This window comes from Cololabis saira, chromosome 24 (assembly GCF_033807715.1).
Source record: "Cololabis saira isolate AMF1-May2022 chromosome 24, fColSai1.1, whole genome shotgun sequence".
In the NCBI taxonomy this organism is placed as follows: Eukaryota; Metazoa; Chordata; class Actinopteri; order Beloniformes; family Belonidae; genus Cololabis; species Cololabis saira.
In genome coordinates, this window is record NC_084610.1 from 8557943 (window position 1) to 8575791 (window position 17849).

Genomic DNA, 17849 nt, shown 5'->3' on the forward strand with positions numbered 1-17849 from the left:
TTTGTTGAGTTTGGCGGCTCATTTGGACAAAAGCGGTAGTGCTTTACCAGAAAGAACACTAGATTTCCCATGAGCACCAGCGCGTACTGCCGGAAAACTCCTTTCCCCGTCGCTGCATTTGTTTTGATGAGAGAAGACGGGACGGACTTTTAAAACTACTTTTCTGTTTTCAGCGGTCGTTTGCAGGATGGATAGCGAAGAGGTAATGTATCTATTTTTGGCTAAACAATATAATATGACGATGTTGAAAATCACTAAGTTCAATTTGGTTTTATTAGTGAAGTCACCCCCGCCCCCCTGTCCTGTTTCAGCCGGATAATGCGCCCCAAACTACAAACATTTTTTAGAGGGACTTCGTCACAAATTAGTAGTCCAACATACTTACTGACAAAATAAAAAAATACTTTATAACCTTTGAATAACTGAGTGACCATTCCTTATATTTTGCAGATCAGCCCTGCACTTAATTTTGATTCTTATTGAACATAGAACTCTACATTTACATTTGTGTCATAACAATTCTGTCTCTCTTGTCAGACATCCCTCCTCGTCTTTCATCTCACTCCAGTGAGTGAACGCCGGGCCAATGTTTATTCTTGTCCGGTCATTTAGCTTGTTACTCTCCCGCTTTCTTTTTTTCACCTCCTCTGATAAAACTTTTATTTTCTTCGTTTTTTTCGCTGCTTCGGCCATGATACCAGCTTCTGCTGAGCTCTGCACTCCACGCCCCGCCCAGCTTTGGTCTGGACTACGAATCGGGAAGGAGGGGGAAGTGACGTATGCCGTAAAGCAGTCAAAGCCGTAAAAATGTGTTTTTTTAGTGTGGCAGGGTTCCTACCATGCTCCTCAAAGTTACATAGTGCCAGTGAAGGCGATACAGACCCCTCAGACCATGACAGAGGTTCATTAAACCTGTTGGAAGTTGATGTACCATCACAATGACTCTGGAAATATGAGATTAAGGTGGAAAAGTTACATAGTGCTGCTTTAAAGACACTTTTATTTGAAATGTGTTTTATTAAACAGTTGGCATGATCAGAGGTACCATGTTTCCACAGGCCACATAAAAAAAGTAATATATGGAAATATAAATATAAAACTTGAACCCATCTGAAACAATAATGTACTTGAATTATAACACGACTCTAAATTTTAAAGCTCCTCCACGTAGCAATATCAAATCTGACCACATGGTGGCAGAATATCACATGAAAGCTCACACTAGAGCCCCCTGGAAAAGACAAAGCGCTTGTCCAGTGGGACAAAAGACCGTACCACAGCAATACCACAGTACCAATACCACAGTAGTTTCAGTGACTCTTCTGTCACCACAGCTGATTCATCTGCCCCCTTGTGGTCAGACGTGGTATTAGTCCGTAGAGTAGCTTTAAAGATGAACTACGTCGTGTTAAAAACAGTGTTCACAATACAAGATTGTCATTGTACGAACAAATTTAAAAATAATACAGAACACAATAATTGGCACATGCACTGTTTCAGTGCAAACCAACCAACAAAAGCTAAAATAAGTCTGCTTGAACATTATGTGATAAATAAATCCCCCACAAAAGCTGTATATTCAAGCGTAACGTAACCGAGGTGACGGCTGGAGATGGCACAGTGCAGACAAACAAAGTGCATCAGATGACAGGACATGTTCTCCACTTAAACAGAGAGCAGGATTTCTGATTCTACAAACGTGGGGGTGGAGCGTAACGGGCCGTCGGTATGTGCCAAAGTGTCTCTGGGCAGGACAATAAACCCAGCATTGCCCCGGCCAGTCCCAAGTCCGGATAAGGGGGGAAGGATGTGCCTACACCATGTCCATATGTGGACTCCAACGATCCGGCGACGGGAGAAAAAGCCGAAGGAGGAGGAGAAAATCTAGCAGGTGTGTAAGTCAATAATTGTCCTTTTTTTCCATTAATGAGATGACTGAGATACCAAATATCTAAAACAAGCTGATAAAACCTTCTCCTTCACGAGCAGCAGCAGCTTCTACTCTGTTTTCTCTGGACTACTCACAGAACTGGTCTACAAGGACGTACGGGAATTCACAGTTTAGGCCTCACTGGGCCCTTAAACGAGTCTTTTTTAATTTGCCTTACTAATGGCACTAATGGTATTAAAAAAATTGTAAGTGGAGATGGGAATCCACCACTGGGAAAAGCTTTTAAGTTCGGTATGAGTTCTCCTGATCTGCCCATTTTATTAAATATAAAAAAACAGAAAATAGCTGAAGTCATGCAGTGTCGCAGCTACAAACAGGTAAAGGTTTTCTCTGGTCTCCCATGCTGTCAGTTCATAACTTTGCCGACCATGAAAGGAAGATTTAACCTGTATGGGGTGTGCAGGGAATCATTTTAACTACAAAAATATCCCTCTGGCGACTGGAAAGTAAACCCGTCTCTGTTTCTTTAAGAGCTCATGCTGCATCTCTCCGTGTTCAGTCCAAAGCTTCCAGCGGTCAGTCGTTTTTCCTAATCGTTTCAGTTCATCCTAAAAGTGGCTCTTGGTTTTGGTATTTTATGTTGACAGTAAGTTAAACTCACTGTTATTCCTCAGGCTGAATAAAGCTTTTTCTTCCTTCGTACCTAATATCTCTGGCAGATTCAGAGGTTTGTGAGCTGAACAGGTTGAATTCAAGCATGCTTTTGTTGTGTGTTGTGCCAGCAGACGACTCGTAGCTGCATCCCTGAATCCATCCTGTCCTTGATCCTGATCTCAGGCTGGATTTTATACATCCTGCCTTGTCCCTCGGCCTCTACATCTTTGCTGCTTTGCTCACCAGCTCATGCATTTTTGTCCTCGTGTGAATTTCACATCCAGCGTGCCACCAGGAGCTGAAGGAAACCCCAAAGTGGTCTTGAAGTGACTGCCTTCCTCCCTGCGCCGCGATCCCGGCGCCGGCTGCAGTCAGATATGAGAGGTAGAGCGTTGCAGTGAATGTGATCGTCTGGTTGTTCTCCCAACCTGCTTTCAAGTGGTTCCTGCAGAGTTGGAGCAGCGTCTAATCGTCCTCACGCTGACGCAGCGGGAAGTTCGGTTCACTCGCTCCCTCTTGGTAACCGTGGTGCTCCCTGCTCAGTAGTGCCCCCTGTGGTTCGCCCTGGACATGGTGAGCGGGAGGGACACGGAGGAGAGGGACGACACCTCCCAGTAGAGAGAGCGAGACAGGAAGAGCTGGTAGAGGATCACCATGGAGATGGACTGGCAGATGATCACACCGATTGTCACCACCTACGGACGGGGAAGATACGCCAGTGAGCGGAGTATCCGTCATTTCAAATATACCGTAAACTGCAACCATTAAACAGTAAAAGCTCTTGTGTGCTCGAACCTTCTCCCTCTGGTGCTCGTTGAAGATCGCAGACAGGAGGACGAGGACGGGGTGACAGAGGAACCACAGGAAGCAGCCCTGCAGAGAGCGGGAGAGCACACGGAGGCCAGGTGAGCAGCTGCAGGTACGGAGTCTACGCGCTGCGGCGGGATGCTGTTACTAGGGCTGGGTATCGATTCAAATGTCAAGAATCAATTCGATTCCGATTCTTAAGATTCAGAATCGATTATCAAGATTTGATTCGATCCGATTCGTTTCCGATATTGATTTGGGTTAGTGTTATTAAAACTGTTTTTTGAGCTGTTGCATGAATTATATGACTGTGGTTATGCAAAATATTACTACTAGTATTATATTGAGATTCAACAGCAAGTATTGCAGCTAATGATGCTGTAAGGACCAATCAGCTCCCAGAATGCTGATAGAACTGCTTACAGAAACATCATGTGGATCAGAATTACCAAACAGATCCAGGGAGGAAACAGAGACGGATGAAATCGGTTTTATTTTTTCCCACATTCCGTTTATTTGTTCCATTTTCGGTCCATTTTGGTTTTTAATTTTTGAGCATTGGGTTTTTAGCATTTTTTGCAAATGTAACCCCAAAACACTTTAATGTTTTCATACCTTTAAACATATTTAAAGGCAAAAACATGGCACCAGTTATTCTCGTGTCCAACAAAACATTCCTTTTTTGGGGATAAACAAAAAAAAGAACCAAAAGTTGTAATGTAATGATGAAAAAAAAAAAAAACAAAAAAAAACATAAATAAATAAAATAAAAATAAAAAATTATTAAAAAAAAATAAAAAATAAAAAAATCGATCTTTAGACATAAGAATCGATTTTTAGGAATTAAAATGAGAATCGATTTAGAATCGGAAAATCGATTTTTTCAACACAGGCCTAGCTGTTACCTTGGCAAAGCAGAGGTAGAAGTCTCTCTTCAAGGTGCTCCGCTCCGTGGAGATGATCTGGTAGAGGACGGAGGCCAGCAGGACGGCCAGGGACACTCGGAGAGCTATGAGGAGAAGACCTGCCAGACTCTGCTGGGCGTGGTAGCTGCGATGCTCACTCTCCAACACCGAGTACTGCTCCCACAGCAGCAGCACGCCCTGGGAAATACAGGCATGTAACAACCAGGTGAGTCCTGCCTCTTCTCTGACGGCGTTCCCCCATCCCGCTGGTTCCTGCTGCGTACCTGTGTCACGACTCCGCCCACCGCCACCGCCGTGGAGGCGGGAGACTGCTCCCACTGCAGGGGCCGGGACTGAGGCTTCCGGCCCCGGCTCAGGGTCCAGCCCATGCACAGACTCAGCAGCAGGTACAGCATGGACACCTGGGACACCATGTCCAAGACTGACGGCAGCCGGGGAAGAGAGGAGAAACACCGTGAAAACCACAATACTGGTGCATACGACGGCATGTTGGAGCCGTCTGACGGAAACACCGATATTAAATAAAGTAAAACTGCAGAAGAGTCCAAATAAGAGCAAAACACTTCTAAATGTCTGTGATTAAACTTGCAAATCTTGCAAAGAAAAAAAGAAACTAAAATAAAGTAAAATTCTGACTTTTCAGACTCAACAATTTCTAAGAAAAATGCAAATATGCAAAGTCCAGATGCTGATGATGATATTGTGGTTTTGGATTTTGCTAAACTGAAAAGTAAACTTTGATCAGGTCACGAATACGCGCAGAATAAACTCACAAATGTAAGAGTTCATAGTGAATGTCTGGGCTTTTTCTTTCATATCTATACATTTAATATCAGAAATCGATATATTTGTCTCAGGCCTCGACATCAACTTCACTCTCCATTTTTTTTTTTTTTACTTAAATTAACATAATATGTCATTGTATGTATTAACTTAGCCATTTTAAAGTCTTGTCAACATTTTTTTAGAAACATGGTGAGCTGGTGCCGCCTGAAGCACCGGACCGTGGATATAAATAGAAAAGGAGTTATAACATACGCTCGGCCAGGCTGCCCATCAGTGGGAGACCAGTACCGTCTCTGGAAAACCTGCAGAGAAGACGAGGAACGGTCAGAAAACACTGCAGAGAAATTCATAAATCCTCCTTTAAGACAAAGACATGAACAATTAAACATGTCACGGTGTGTAATTACACTGTTTATTGAGATACTTCATCTGTATGTTCAGGAACTGTACATTTTTTACCAGAATGATTCAGTTTGATGAAGACCGATGGAGTTAACATCGCTTTAAGATACATTTTCCTCCTTCCATCTCAAATGAGCCCAGAGAAGACGGCTGTATTTCTGGATCGTATTCAAATACGGCTTCTTCTTTGAATCTGTGTTTCTAGGCGGCATTTTTCGATTTCGGCGACTGAATCGTGTCTATTTTTAATGCAGTGCAGCCTAAGAGCTCAAGGGACTCATCTTTGTCCCCGGCACACAGGGATTTCTCCAGATTGTCTGCATCTTTTAACAACTTTATGTCCCGTAAATGAGGACATAGTCGAAGTCTGCAACAATTTTGTGCTGAGGAATATTATTCTGAAATTGTTTCACAATAAGTAGAATAATTTTTTGCAGACGGTTGAAGTTCTTCACGTCTTTAGTTCGGAGAGACTTTCCCTCTCTGAGCAGCCAGCCATATCAACATTAACCTACTAAGCTGCACGGTGACCCCCAAGATGTTTCGCTGCATTTACAGAACTTCCAGCTGTGTTCCTGTGATATAATTTAAGGTAAGCTTCTGTTTTTCATGAAATGGAGCTATGTCTCACTTTAAACAATTCATATGTCTTCTATGTTCTACTGAAAATGTAAATATGGGTTTATGTGATTCACAAATCACAGCATTCCATTTAAATGCAGATTTTACTTGACTTTCCAACTCTTTTTGGACCGAGCATTGCATTTCCAGCAGCTTTTAATAATAATAATAATAATAATAATACAATTTATTTATTGGTGGTTTTCTACATCCAAGGTCACCCCACAAATGTAAACAAAGAAATAAAAATCAGGAAATTCCAGAAGCAGTAGAAGGAATGGGCTGGGTGTACCTGCCCAGGTGGATGTAGTTGCAGAGGGCGGAGCAGAGCTGCAGAGCCAGCACGGTGGTCAGCACTTTGAGGACGGTGTGCATGGGACCGCCCTTCCTCAGAGCCTGGAGCAGAGGCTGCACGTAGATGCAGCAGGATATGAAGTAGGCCAGCAGCAGGAGGAAGTAGAAGCTGTGTAGACCTGAGGGACAAAGATGCATCAAGAAAGAATTTTTGACTCGTGAACAATGTGAGTCGGCTCGACCGCTGAAGTCCTGAAACAATCAAACTGTTATAAACCTGTGCAGAGTTCAGAACATCTTTAGAACCCAGCGAATAATCCTGCAATTTTCATCATTTTGAAAAAAGAAAATGATGATTTTGATGATGAAATGAAGACGGATTGAGGGGCCAAATTAAGTTAGTGATTAATAAGAAAGGGGTTGGTTTCATCTGCTTAAAACTTAAAGGGGACCTATTATGAAAAACAGGTTTTTTCTTGCTTTAACATATATAAAGTGGTCTCCCCTCAGCCTGCCAACTCAGAGAAGGAGGAAAGCAACCAAATTCTGCAGTGTCTGTACAGCCGCCCGGATGATCCATCCAGTGTGATGTGGATCTACGAGCCGTTCAGATTCTGTTCATTTTCGTTACGTAACCAAAATGCAAACCACGCCCACAAATATAAAACCGTGTAACTGCATGCGAGTGTCTGACTATCACGTAGCACTGCGTGACATCCGACACTCTCTGTCCATCTCCCTCCAGCAGCTGCCACTTTATTGAGGTTTTTGTAGTGAAATGAGGAGGAATCATAGAGATAACTTCTCATTTCAACTAACTTGATCAGCCGTTCCTCATCCGTGACCGTTTCCTACAGCGCTTTCAACCGGCTTTCAATGCGAGCGACAGGAAGAAAATAGAAGCAGGGCGTCCGACAAATGTTCAGCTCAACCCGGCGCGCAGGGCTGTGTCGCTGCGTCGCTGCAGACAGTTAGGACAGTCCAATAGAAAATAAAGCAATGGATGGATGGAATTGATTTTGTTGCTGACGCTCGCATCGCATGCAGTTATGACACGGTGTAAAGGCTGATTTATGGGTCAGCGTTACACCAACGCCTACGCCGGAGGGTCTGCGTCGATTTAACGCGGAACCATAATTTAGGCTTTACTCCACCAGCCGGAGCTTCCGCCATTTTTTCGTAGCGGTGTATCGCGTCATTCAGGCAGCCAATCAGCACAGTGCCTCATTATCATAGCCTCCCCGCCCACTCAGAATCCCGCATAGAGAAGGAGGTCAGAGAATGGGAAGATAGAATGGGCCTCCTGCGCACTTCCCTGACGCCCCGGTCTGACCTCACCCCTCATTGCAAAACATAAATGACCAATTCTAACTCTAATAATTATTTCTGGCATTATCATGATATATTGTTTCATATTATTATATTAAGTTATGAAATCTCTTGGCATGTTAAACTATAGTATTATATTGTTATATATAATAGTATGGTGATATAATTTGGTTATATGTTATAATATTTTATACAAATTATGTTATATTAGGATATTACTATATTTATTATGCTATACTTATATGATATCATGCTACACCACTCTATATGATAATTATTTATTTGTTCACTCTTGAATCAATATTCTCAATTTATGTATCTATTTTCATCACCTTATTTACACTCAAACACGGCACACACACACACACACACACACACACACACACACACACACACACACACACACACACACACACACACACACACACACACACACACACACACACACACACACACACACACACACACACACACACACACACACACACACAGATGCTGTCTTTTGTCATCGTTTGCACTGTATGTTAATAAATAAAATTAAAAAAAATAAATAAAAATAAAAAAAATTAAAAAAAGAGAATGGGAAGATAAAGACATGGCTCAGAGGCTGAATTTCTAATTTATTTAGCAAAAACAATCAAAAGCTTGTTTTTAAGACATTCAAGGCCGGTTTAAAATAGGGATTAGATACCATAATAGGTCCCCTTTAATTACGCCACCCTGAGAAACTGCATCTAGATATTCTATCACACAATAATGTGCTGAAATCACACCCTGAGTGAGTCTCTGACCTGCCTCCTCTGCACTAAAGTGCTCCAGAGGGTTTCCAGCGGAGTCGGCATTAAACAGCAGGACGGTGAAGCTGAGATCGCCAATAGACGGAATCACTGCACTTTCCTGGAGACAAAAACATCAATATCAGAGTCAGAAGCAGCCAACAATACTCACAACACCATCCCAACCTCTTGAACCAATCCCTCCTGTATTCAGTGTGGATTTGACTTCCTCTCACCTGACAGGTGTATCTGTCCGCGTACAAGACCTGCCAGGCCGTGGGGGCCTGCCGACGAGGGATCGTCCTGTTGTGCTCTTCCTCACTGAGAGGAACTACAGGACATGGAAGGAGAAGGAATCAATGCAGCTGCATCATCTCAGACAGTATTAGTGCATCACAGAGCGCTGGTCCTTACTGGTGAAGCGGGCTCTGCCGAGCCGGTCGGAGCAGCTCAGGTTGTCCAGGTCTGAGTCCATATCCTGATACACCAGCAGGCGGGACTCCTTCTCCACAGCCAGGGCCGGGTTGTCCAAGCGGCACACTATCACGCCGCTCTCACCTACAGAAGCACAAGGCTTGAATGCTGCAAATCATCCCATGTGGCTCTCATTATTTACTTTTTCCTTCCTTTTTTTTTTTAGTTAAACAGTACTGCAAAGTCCAGGGGCCTCATTTATAAAAGAGTGCGTGGGATTCATACTAAAAGTGTACGTGCGCTCAAAAGCCGAAAATGGCGTGCGCACAAAAAAATCCTGATTTATAAAAACGTGTCCACGCACATCTGCACGCAATGTTCGCTTTATAAATCACAGTCCACCTGAAAGGTTGCGCAGGTGAATTCGCCTCATACCCTGCCCTCTATACGCCCACTTTCTACCATGAATGGTCAATGCAAAGTACATGATGACTGTATTTGCATATGAATGAGCTTGCTGAGCATGCACAGCGTGATCCTGCAGTCTGTTTCTGCTGTGAGTCAGGATGAATGAGACGTGTCGAGCCACTGTGCCACTAAATTTCACGGAGACCGAGATCGAGATGTTGTGGATGAGGTGGAGGCAGGAAAACCACATTATTTGGTGGTCACAGTAGTGGCATCACTAATAGAAAGAAAGCGAGTGAGTGGCAGCACGTCGTTGCTGTGCTAAACGCTGTGAGTGCCACGGACAGATCTGTGGCAGAAATAAAAAAGAAGTGGTGCGATCTGAAGGTGGAGGCCAAGAGGAGAGTGGCCCAGCACTTATGGTTCTGTCCTCAGTCACTCTCCAGTTGTCGCGGTGGGTGACGCGGAGGTTCCCGGCACGGCGTGTCCTGCACCGCGGCTGCAGCAGCAGCACCAGAGCGATCCAAGCGCATGGCGCAGCTGGAAGTGGCCGCGTCCTGACTGACGCTGAGCTTCAAACACAGAGGGACACGATCAGCGCTATTATATTGTAAGTCTGATATGTGATGACATTAAAAGTATGACATGAATCTGGCTTCATTTCACCACCTCACCGTCTGCGTCACCAGTTCCCCATATCTTCAAAATGTTCCTGCGCTAGGATTAAAGTTTGCGTAAAGATACACACATTTTCCTGTTAAGTTTTTTTTTTTTAAATTGTGTAGAAGGTGGCGTGCACTAGGCCTGTGTTGAAAAAATCGATTTCCCAATTCTAAATCGATTCTCATATTAATTCCTAAAAATCGAATCATATGTCTAAAGATCGATTTTTTTTAAATTTTTTTTGTTAGGTTATAATTGCATAAATTGTCTATATTTCATTACTTTATATACTGTCTTAGGGTTACATTGGCAAAAAATGCTAAAAACCAAATGCTCAAAAATTAAAAACCAAAATAGACCGAAAATGGAACAAATATCGGAATCGAATTGAATCGGATCGAATCAAATCTTGATAATCGATTCTGAATCTTAAGAATCGGAATCGAATCGATTCTTGACATTTGAATCGATCCCCAGCCCTAGCGTGCGCATCTTTCAAGCCCTGTTTTGTGCGCACGCAAGCTTTATAAATGAGGCCCCTGGTCCATATCTGTTTCAGTTTTCAAAGATACTAGCTTTTATTGATCAGGGTGATAAACGGTGACTCCACCACTTTTTCCATGGGCAGTGCCTGCTGTTAAAGTACAGTAAACACAACATGTTACAGCTTGTAATAAAGATGGAGAAGAGAGATAAATCTCCTCCAAGCCGGGTCTGTGACGTCACAGAACCTGTGAAAATCTCAACAGTTGACTGAATGACACATTTCCAGAATAAGTAAAGTGTTTTCTTCGAGTTTATGAACTGGCAATCGCCTCAAACACCCAAATATGTGCTTTGAAACACAGAAAATGTTAAACTTCTTAAGGAAAATGTCCCTTTGGGATACATTTTAAAGAGCACCCATGAAAAATATGAGTTATTTCTCTCAATTATAACTGTAATTGAACGTAAATGATGATAACAGTCAAAATAGTTATTAACCAAAGTCCTGAGGAAGAAAGAGAACCTGAAGTGTCCGAGTCACCGCTGGACTGACACGTTAGCAGCGGCTGCAACATCTGCAACATCTGCATTACCTTGGTACATGAATTTAGTGATGAACTGGCCGCGCTGCTGCCGCGCCGCGTCGCTCCGGAAAACTCCCGTCACAGTTTTCCCACAAACGTCCCCACTGAGCAGTAGCAGGCCTACAAGTGTCGCTATTAATGGAGACATTTCCTCCTACGGCGGCTTGGCGATATTGACCAAATAAATGGGACCTATTCGATTCAATGAGCCACGAAGTCAGAAGAGCGCTGGGCAGCGTCAAGATCCCCGCAGTTTGACACGGAGAAACCGGAAGTTACACCTTTAGGCTCCATAATAAAAGCATTTGGGGATTTCTAATTCTTTTTAACTGTTATACCTTTGATTTGTTTGTCCCACTTTTAAACATTATAGACTATTTCTTATCAATGTATTTCTCTCTAGGTTTCCAGATTTCTTGGCAAGCCGTGATCAGTGGCGTCAATTCAGTCAAAGCTAAGGTATGGCAAAGTTACGAGTCACAGAACTTAACTAGAGTATCAATCAACACGTCCAGCTAATACTCATCACAGAAGTCTGCTATGGAGCTTATCTGTGTGGTCAAGAAAATTTGAACTTTTTCAAATGCAGTCTCGCTCACTGCAAAAACTCAAAATCTTACCTGGAATATTTGTCTTATTTCTAGTTAAAATGTCTCATTTTTAGTCAAAAAATCTCATTACACTTAAAACAAGAGTCATTACCAGAAAAATAACTTGTTATTTGACCATTTTCACCTGTTTCAAGTAAATTTTCACTTGAAATAAGTAGAAAAATCTGCCAGTGGAACAAGATTTATCTTCTCATTACAAGCAAAAAAATCTTGTTCCATTGGCAGATTTTTCTACTTATTTTAAGTGAAAATGTACTTGAAACAGGTGAAAATGGTTGTTTTTGAGTCTTGTCGTAAATGTAATGAGATTTTTTTTAAAAAGAGACTAAAAATTAGACATTTTAACTAGAAATAAGACAAATATTCTTGTTAAGATTTTGAATTTTTGCAGTGTATAATAACTAGTGAAATCGATCATGTTGTTCTGATTTGCATTTGTAGTTATTCCATAAATGTATTTAAAAAAACAAACATTTACATTTAACCCTTGAAGCCAAGGTGTGGCGGCTGCCATACCTTGGCATACCCAATTGACGCCCCTGGCCGTGATCCTCTCAAGTGTGAGAATTACACGTCACACACTCATCCCTTTGCAATAATTTATAATAACATTAAAAAAAACAATAGAAAAACCTACTCTCACGCAATGACTGACTTCCCAATTTGAGATTTGTTATATGTTCTTGTTTAGTTGTTGGAACACTTTACATTCATCACATAAGAGTATTATTTATTATTATTTCTTGTCTTTGGGGATGAATTAAGTGTTATTTAAACTGAATTTGAATGGGACCAGCAAGGCCAAGTCACAGTTAAGTTCAATTTCATGCAGTTACAAATCTTAATGCCCGCTAAATGCACTTTATTTTGAAAGTAATATCCGGATGTGACACTTTAATGTGAGCTGACTTGAAACCGTTAACTTGCCCACTCACTGCTCGCGACCTGTGACAGTTTGAGTGATTTGGGATTGACCCAATCAAAAGGGTCCTACTTTCTTGCGTCATACGTTTTAACCAATCACAATGTAGAACGCTTCAGCCGTGCACTAAATGTCCCGCCCACTTTCAACGTGTCAACATCGGCGCAAAACAAGCTGCTACTGTAGTGCGCCTGCGCAGCATAATGGCTCTACTGTCTGAGGAAAGGATAGGAAAAGGAAACTTCTGTTTCCTGGATTAATGCGTTAATTAGTTATGTCGATATAGTAGTATGACAACTCTTCAGCTTTAATGTCATTTGAACTTTGGTGCGAAGTGACGGCTGGCGGAGGAGCAGACGATGGACTTTGACAGGACAGTTCTGGTGACTGGAGGTTCTGGATTCATGTGAGTTCAGATGGAGTTGGAGATCGAGGCTACTAACATGAGATCATATAAATGCATTTTCTGACATAACATAAGCAGCAGGAATGTGTCAGCTGCTGCAGTGATAAGGCTGTACAGATTAAGGGTTTATATCTCCATCTCTTTCTGCAGTGGCTCCCATTTGGTGTGTTCACTGGTGAGCAGACACCCCGAGTGGAGGATAATCAACCTGGATAATGTAAGTTTTTATCATCTATGTCCATTTCTCTGCTGTGGATATTTGTTCTGTTATTACTTTTATTACCAGAATATTCACATTATTAACGTCATGTTGCAGCTGGATTATTGCTGCAGCCCCAAGAGTCTGGAGAGCATTGAAGACAGATCTAACTACATGTTTGTTCAGGTAAAAAGCTTTGGAGTCTTTGCAGATTAAAGGAAACTATTATGGATATATTTAAATAGTTGACCCAATGTTCTTAGGTCTTGATAAAATGTTTGTGGAACACCACGAAGATACAATAAAACAGCTGACTTCCCTAAATGATTGTATGGTTGTTTGCAGCAGACTAAAGGGGGCGGGGTCAGATACTGCTAGACTCCACCCACTTCTGGGTCTGTGACGTCAAAGTACCAAATAAATCACAACCACCTACCGTATTTTCCGCACTATAAGTCGCACCTAAAAGCCTTTAATTTTCTCAAAAACCGGCAGTGCGCCTTATAATGCAGTGCGCCTTTATATATGATCATTACAGTGGGTAATGTAGTTTGTGTCGCCGAAGTAACGCCGCTAAAAATGTCAGGAATCGTCACAGACGTTCAAGACAACAGCAGCGACGCTGACTCGCATAATGGCGACTTTGACGAGATGGAGCAAAGCTGATTTTTATTTTGTTAATAAAGTTTGACTTACGGTACTTTTATTCTTGTTTTTGTTTTTTTTGCATGTGCTGTAGGATCTTGTAGAATTTCCTGTAGCGCAGCTTCTTCAGGTAGATACGTAACTCAACCCCAGCCATTATAGTACGGTATTTTACCATATATTTAGTGCGCCTTATGGAAAACGTTTTAAAATATGTCATCCATTGAAGGTGCGCCTTATAGTGTGGAAAATACGGTACTAAAAGGACTTTTTCTGACTCCTTAAAACTATGCCACAGGGTTGTGTTATGTCAGAATTTGTGACCTCTTAGTTACTTCAAACACCCAAATATAGAACTTCAAGCTCGGGGATGAGATAAGTAATTTTCTTTGTTAAATGTAAAAAAAAAACCAACAATTTTTGTGCTTTTGATTAGGGAGATGTGTGCAACTCCCGGCTGGTGAATCACATCTTCATCACAGAGAAGATTGACATCATCTTTCACCTAGCGGCGAAAACTCACGTCGGTAAGAAGCAGTTATTAAAATTCAATATTAAAATTAGTTGATTTTCCTCCAGCTACTCAACTCTTCTTTTTCTTTTCTTCAAGAATCCTCGTTTCAGACTCCATCCATTTTCCAGCGGGTCAACGTGGAAGGGACCAGAGTCTTACTGACGGCTGCCCATCAGGCCCGGCACCGGCCGCAGCGCTTCATCTACATCAGCACCGACGAGGTGTACGGAGCCGGTCTGGACCAGGTCAGAGGCCGCGCTGGCGTCTCGGCTGCACGTTCGGCCCTGACGGATCAGGCACTGACTTCAGCTGGCGTTGTTTCCTCTTCAGGTGTTTGATGAGAGCAGCCCGGTGAGGCCCGGCAACCCGTACGCCGCCACGAAAGCAGCCGCGGAGTACCTGGTCAGATCCTACTGGGACCAGTATCAGGTAAACGGGTGCAGATTTGTCCGTTTTGCTCCCAGCTCAAGTCTGACTCATTTTTATTTATTATGTCGCCAGTTTCCCATCATCATAACCAGGAGCAACAACATTTACGGGCCCAGGCAGTACACCGAGAAGGTATCGTGAAATAAAGTCAAATACAGCTACATTCAAACATGTCCAGCATCAGAAGTCACGTTTATGTACCGTATTTTCTGGACTATAAGCCGCACCCGCTCTATTTTAAAAAAAAAAATAAAAAAAAGATATACAAGCCGCATCCGCTCTATATAAAAAAAAGAAAAAGATATGCAAGCTGCAGATATTTATGTTGTTAGATTAGATATTTACTACATGTACGGAAGGATTTTGAACTGTAAATGATGTACATGTTTGTACCTAAATAGGTCCTTTTCTAACAGTGTCTTTTAACACGGCAGCAACTTTGCTGATTAAAACGGGACAGAACCAAGAGAAAATAACCGGTATTTATCTATTTATCTGTTTGAAATCTGCTTCTATCTGCTAAAGAAGAAGTAGCGTATTGTTCTTTGCATTTATTTTGTCTTAGTTTTGATTCTAATTCCAGTTAGAGCGCCCCGAGCGGTGGAAGAAAAATCCACAGAATAGCCGCACCTTTGTATAAGCCGCATGGTTGAAAACCTCTGAAAAAAAGTAGCGGCTTATAGTCCAGAAAATACGGTACTTTATTTGAGCATTAAATCTCCTTATCTTTTAGGTCATCCCCCGGTTTCTGACCCTCCTGCACATGAACAAGAAATGGTTGGTGTGTTTAAACCCGCCCGGATCTGTTGTTGCATCCAGCATGTTTTTCACATCATCTTTTCACTCCTCTCCGCTGCAGCACCATTCAGGGAACCCTCCCCAAGTCCCGCCACTTCCTGTTCGTCAGCGACGCCGTCGACGCCTTCCTGCTGCTCATGGAGAAAGGGCTGGTGGGGGAAGTTTACAACGTGGGGACAAGCTGCGAGGTTCCCATCGTTCAGCTGGCGCAGGAACTGGTTAAGATGGTGAGCTCAGGGAGATCTTGGGACATTTCACAGGTTTTTATTGACTTTAACAAAACTGTCAGATGCGGAGTGGACAGCGGACGCCTTCACGTAGTCGTTTGTGTCTTCTTTTCAAGGTGAAGAACGTCCCGGACTCTGAGTTGAAAGACTGGCTTGAGTTTGTCCCAGACAGGTGAGTAAATTGGCGTTGAATGTAGCACATCAGGAAGTGAATATCAAAATTTCTGGTGACGTATTCTGTTGCTCTTTGGTGTCAAGGCCGCTGGTCGATCTCCGTTATCCGATCAGCAGCGAGAAGCTGCAGCAGCTGGGCTGGAGAGCACAAGTGTCCTGGTCCCAGGGCATCAGAGAGACTGGTACCGTAATAAACACACCAGCCGCTCCAAACGGGCTGAGAAGTTCACATGAGGGTTCCTCCTTCACACCAAGTATTCAATGTCTGTGTTTTGCAGTGAAATGGTACGGAGAAAACCCAAACTTCTGGTCAGACACCAGCGAGGACCAACGGATCAGAGAGGACCTTGAAAACGCCGCCAGCATATGAGGGATTTTCTCCCCCGTGTTTGTGTTGACAGACAGTATTCTGGCTGACTTGCAGCTGAAATAACAATCGCCAGCCTTAAATTTTCATTTCTGACCGTCTCTGAATGTTGATAGTTGGACCAACAGGAAGGCTGAGCCTCCAGCCAAAGCCTCACCAGGAAATACATGCACTTTACCTTTATATTAAATATTTATAGCAACAGTTTCCAGAACACTGGGATAAAATGTCATTGAAGACCTAATGTAATATTTGTCTTTTATAAAGCTGAAAATTTTACTTGATAATGACCTGCATCAAATGCTGGGATGAGGAGTCTGTCCCTCCCCATCTTTGCCGATCAAAAACCCCTTTTTTATTTCACGAGAAGCATCTTAGTGAGTGATCATCTCACCAAAAAGGAATGCTTATCTAGCCTAAAATAGAGCTGATTATTTTAAAAGCTAGTTTTTGTTGACTTCAGAAATTTGGAGCCAATAACTCATCTTTATAAATTACTGAGCGGTTAAAAATGTCCTTGTTTTTTCAAATACTTACCTGTCAAATTGTATCCGTTTATATCAATATGAGCATCTATCTTGTTGAATATTTTAAATCAAGTCTAGGTGGGGGGGGGGTTAAGGTTGTGTTACAAGCCATGCTGGACCATTCCTAAGTACCGGTATTATAGTATTGTCTGTGGCTGTTTAGTCAACACAACAGTTCTCTACACCCCCATGTGGTCACAAGTTTTATTGCTACAAAAAGTGGCTTTGAAAAAGAAATTAAAATGACTTCACAACAAAAAGGCTTTATATTTATTACTTTTGAGCCTGGACAACAGAACAAATGAACCAAGGTTTTTACAATATGACCTGCTCAATGGTTAATTTTTTATATTTATTTTTCTATAAATGCAGCATGAAATGTTACATGCCTTAAGAACACTCCACACCTGTAGCATCTTCCTAAATTGTATTCATTTGTGTTTCAATGCCGTGACAGTGAAGTCAATAAAATTACATTTATACATTTTCACTTCATCTGCAATTTTAGGACTTTTGTCTTCTTGCTTTGGCTGCAGCAGCTGGGATGCTTTAAGTAGATCACAGGCTCTCGATAATTCACACGCAAGTGTTGGATATTTAAGACTTTAGAGGCTATTTTTCTGTTTGCTTTAGTTTAGCGGTAGTTAAAACATGCCTTTATCCTTTACCCAAATACAGATAAATATATAAGTGGAGTTGGGAGGTTTTGACATCTCCGTCCAGCTCTGAGCAAAGATGGGTAACATGATTTAGAAACTGCAGCTGCAACTTTAGATTTCAGTATTTTAGTGATTGTTGATTAAAGTATACAAGTGACCTTGTAGGATTAGAAGTGAACTTCATTCAACCAGATTTTTTTTCATTTATTTTGATGCTCTAGATTCTGTTCAAATTTGAATAAATACCTTTAAAACTTGATATCAGATGCTGTTTGTGTTTTTAATATGTAAATCCTACTCATAAAAAAAGAAAAAAGGTACACACACACG

At 42.1% G+C, this 17849-nt stretch overlaps 2 protein-coding genes across 2 annotated transcripts; one reads left to right on the forward strand and one right to left on the reverse strand.

The window, feature by feature from the left end:
• Positions 1 to 772: 772 nt before the first annotated feature.
• On the reverse strand, positions 773 to 11267 carry gpr180 (G protein-coupled receptor 180). The gene is made up of 10 exons (XM_061715876.1): positions 11051 to 11267; positions 8901 to 9044; positions 8723 to 8817; positions 8502 to 8607; positions 6380 to 6560; positions 5317 to 5366; positions 4542 to 4699; positions 4258 to 4455; positions 3341 to 3418; positions 773 to 3240 (listed from the first exon to the last, which is right to left on the reverse strand). The coding sequence occupies exons 1-10, from the start codon at positions 11187 to 11189 to the stop codon at positions 3085 to 3087; spliced, it is 1305 nt and encodes a 434-aa protein (XP_061571860.1). The 5' UTR covers positions 11190 to 11267; the 3' UTR covers positions 773 to 3084.
• Positions 11268 to 12774: 1507 nt separating this feature from the next.
• Positions 12775 to 17769, forward strand: LOC133424856 (dTDP-D-glucose 4,6-dehydratase-like). Its single transcript, XM_061715406.1, has 12 exons — positions 12775 to 12980; positions 13131 to 13197; positions 13297 to 13365; positions 14261 to 14351; positions 14435 to 14583; positions 14669 to 14767; positions 14840 to 14899; positions 15501 to 15544; positions 15627 to 15792; positions 15909 to 15964; positions 16051 to 16148; positions 16245 to 17769. Exons 1-12 carry the CDS (start codon positions 12934 to 12936, stop codon positions 16334 to 16336), a joined length of 1038 nt encoding a protein of 345 aa, XP_061571390.1. The 5' UTR covers positions 12775 to 12933; the 3' UTR covers positions 16337 to 17769.
• The last annotated feature ends 80 nt before the right edge of the window (positions 17770 to 17849 follow it).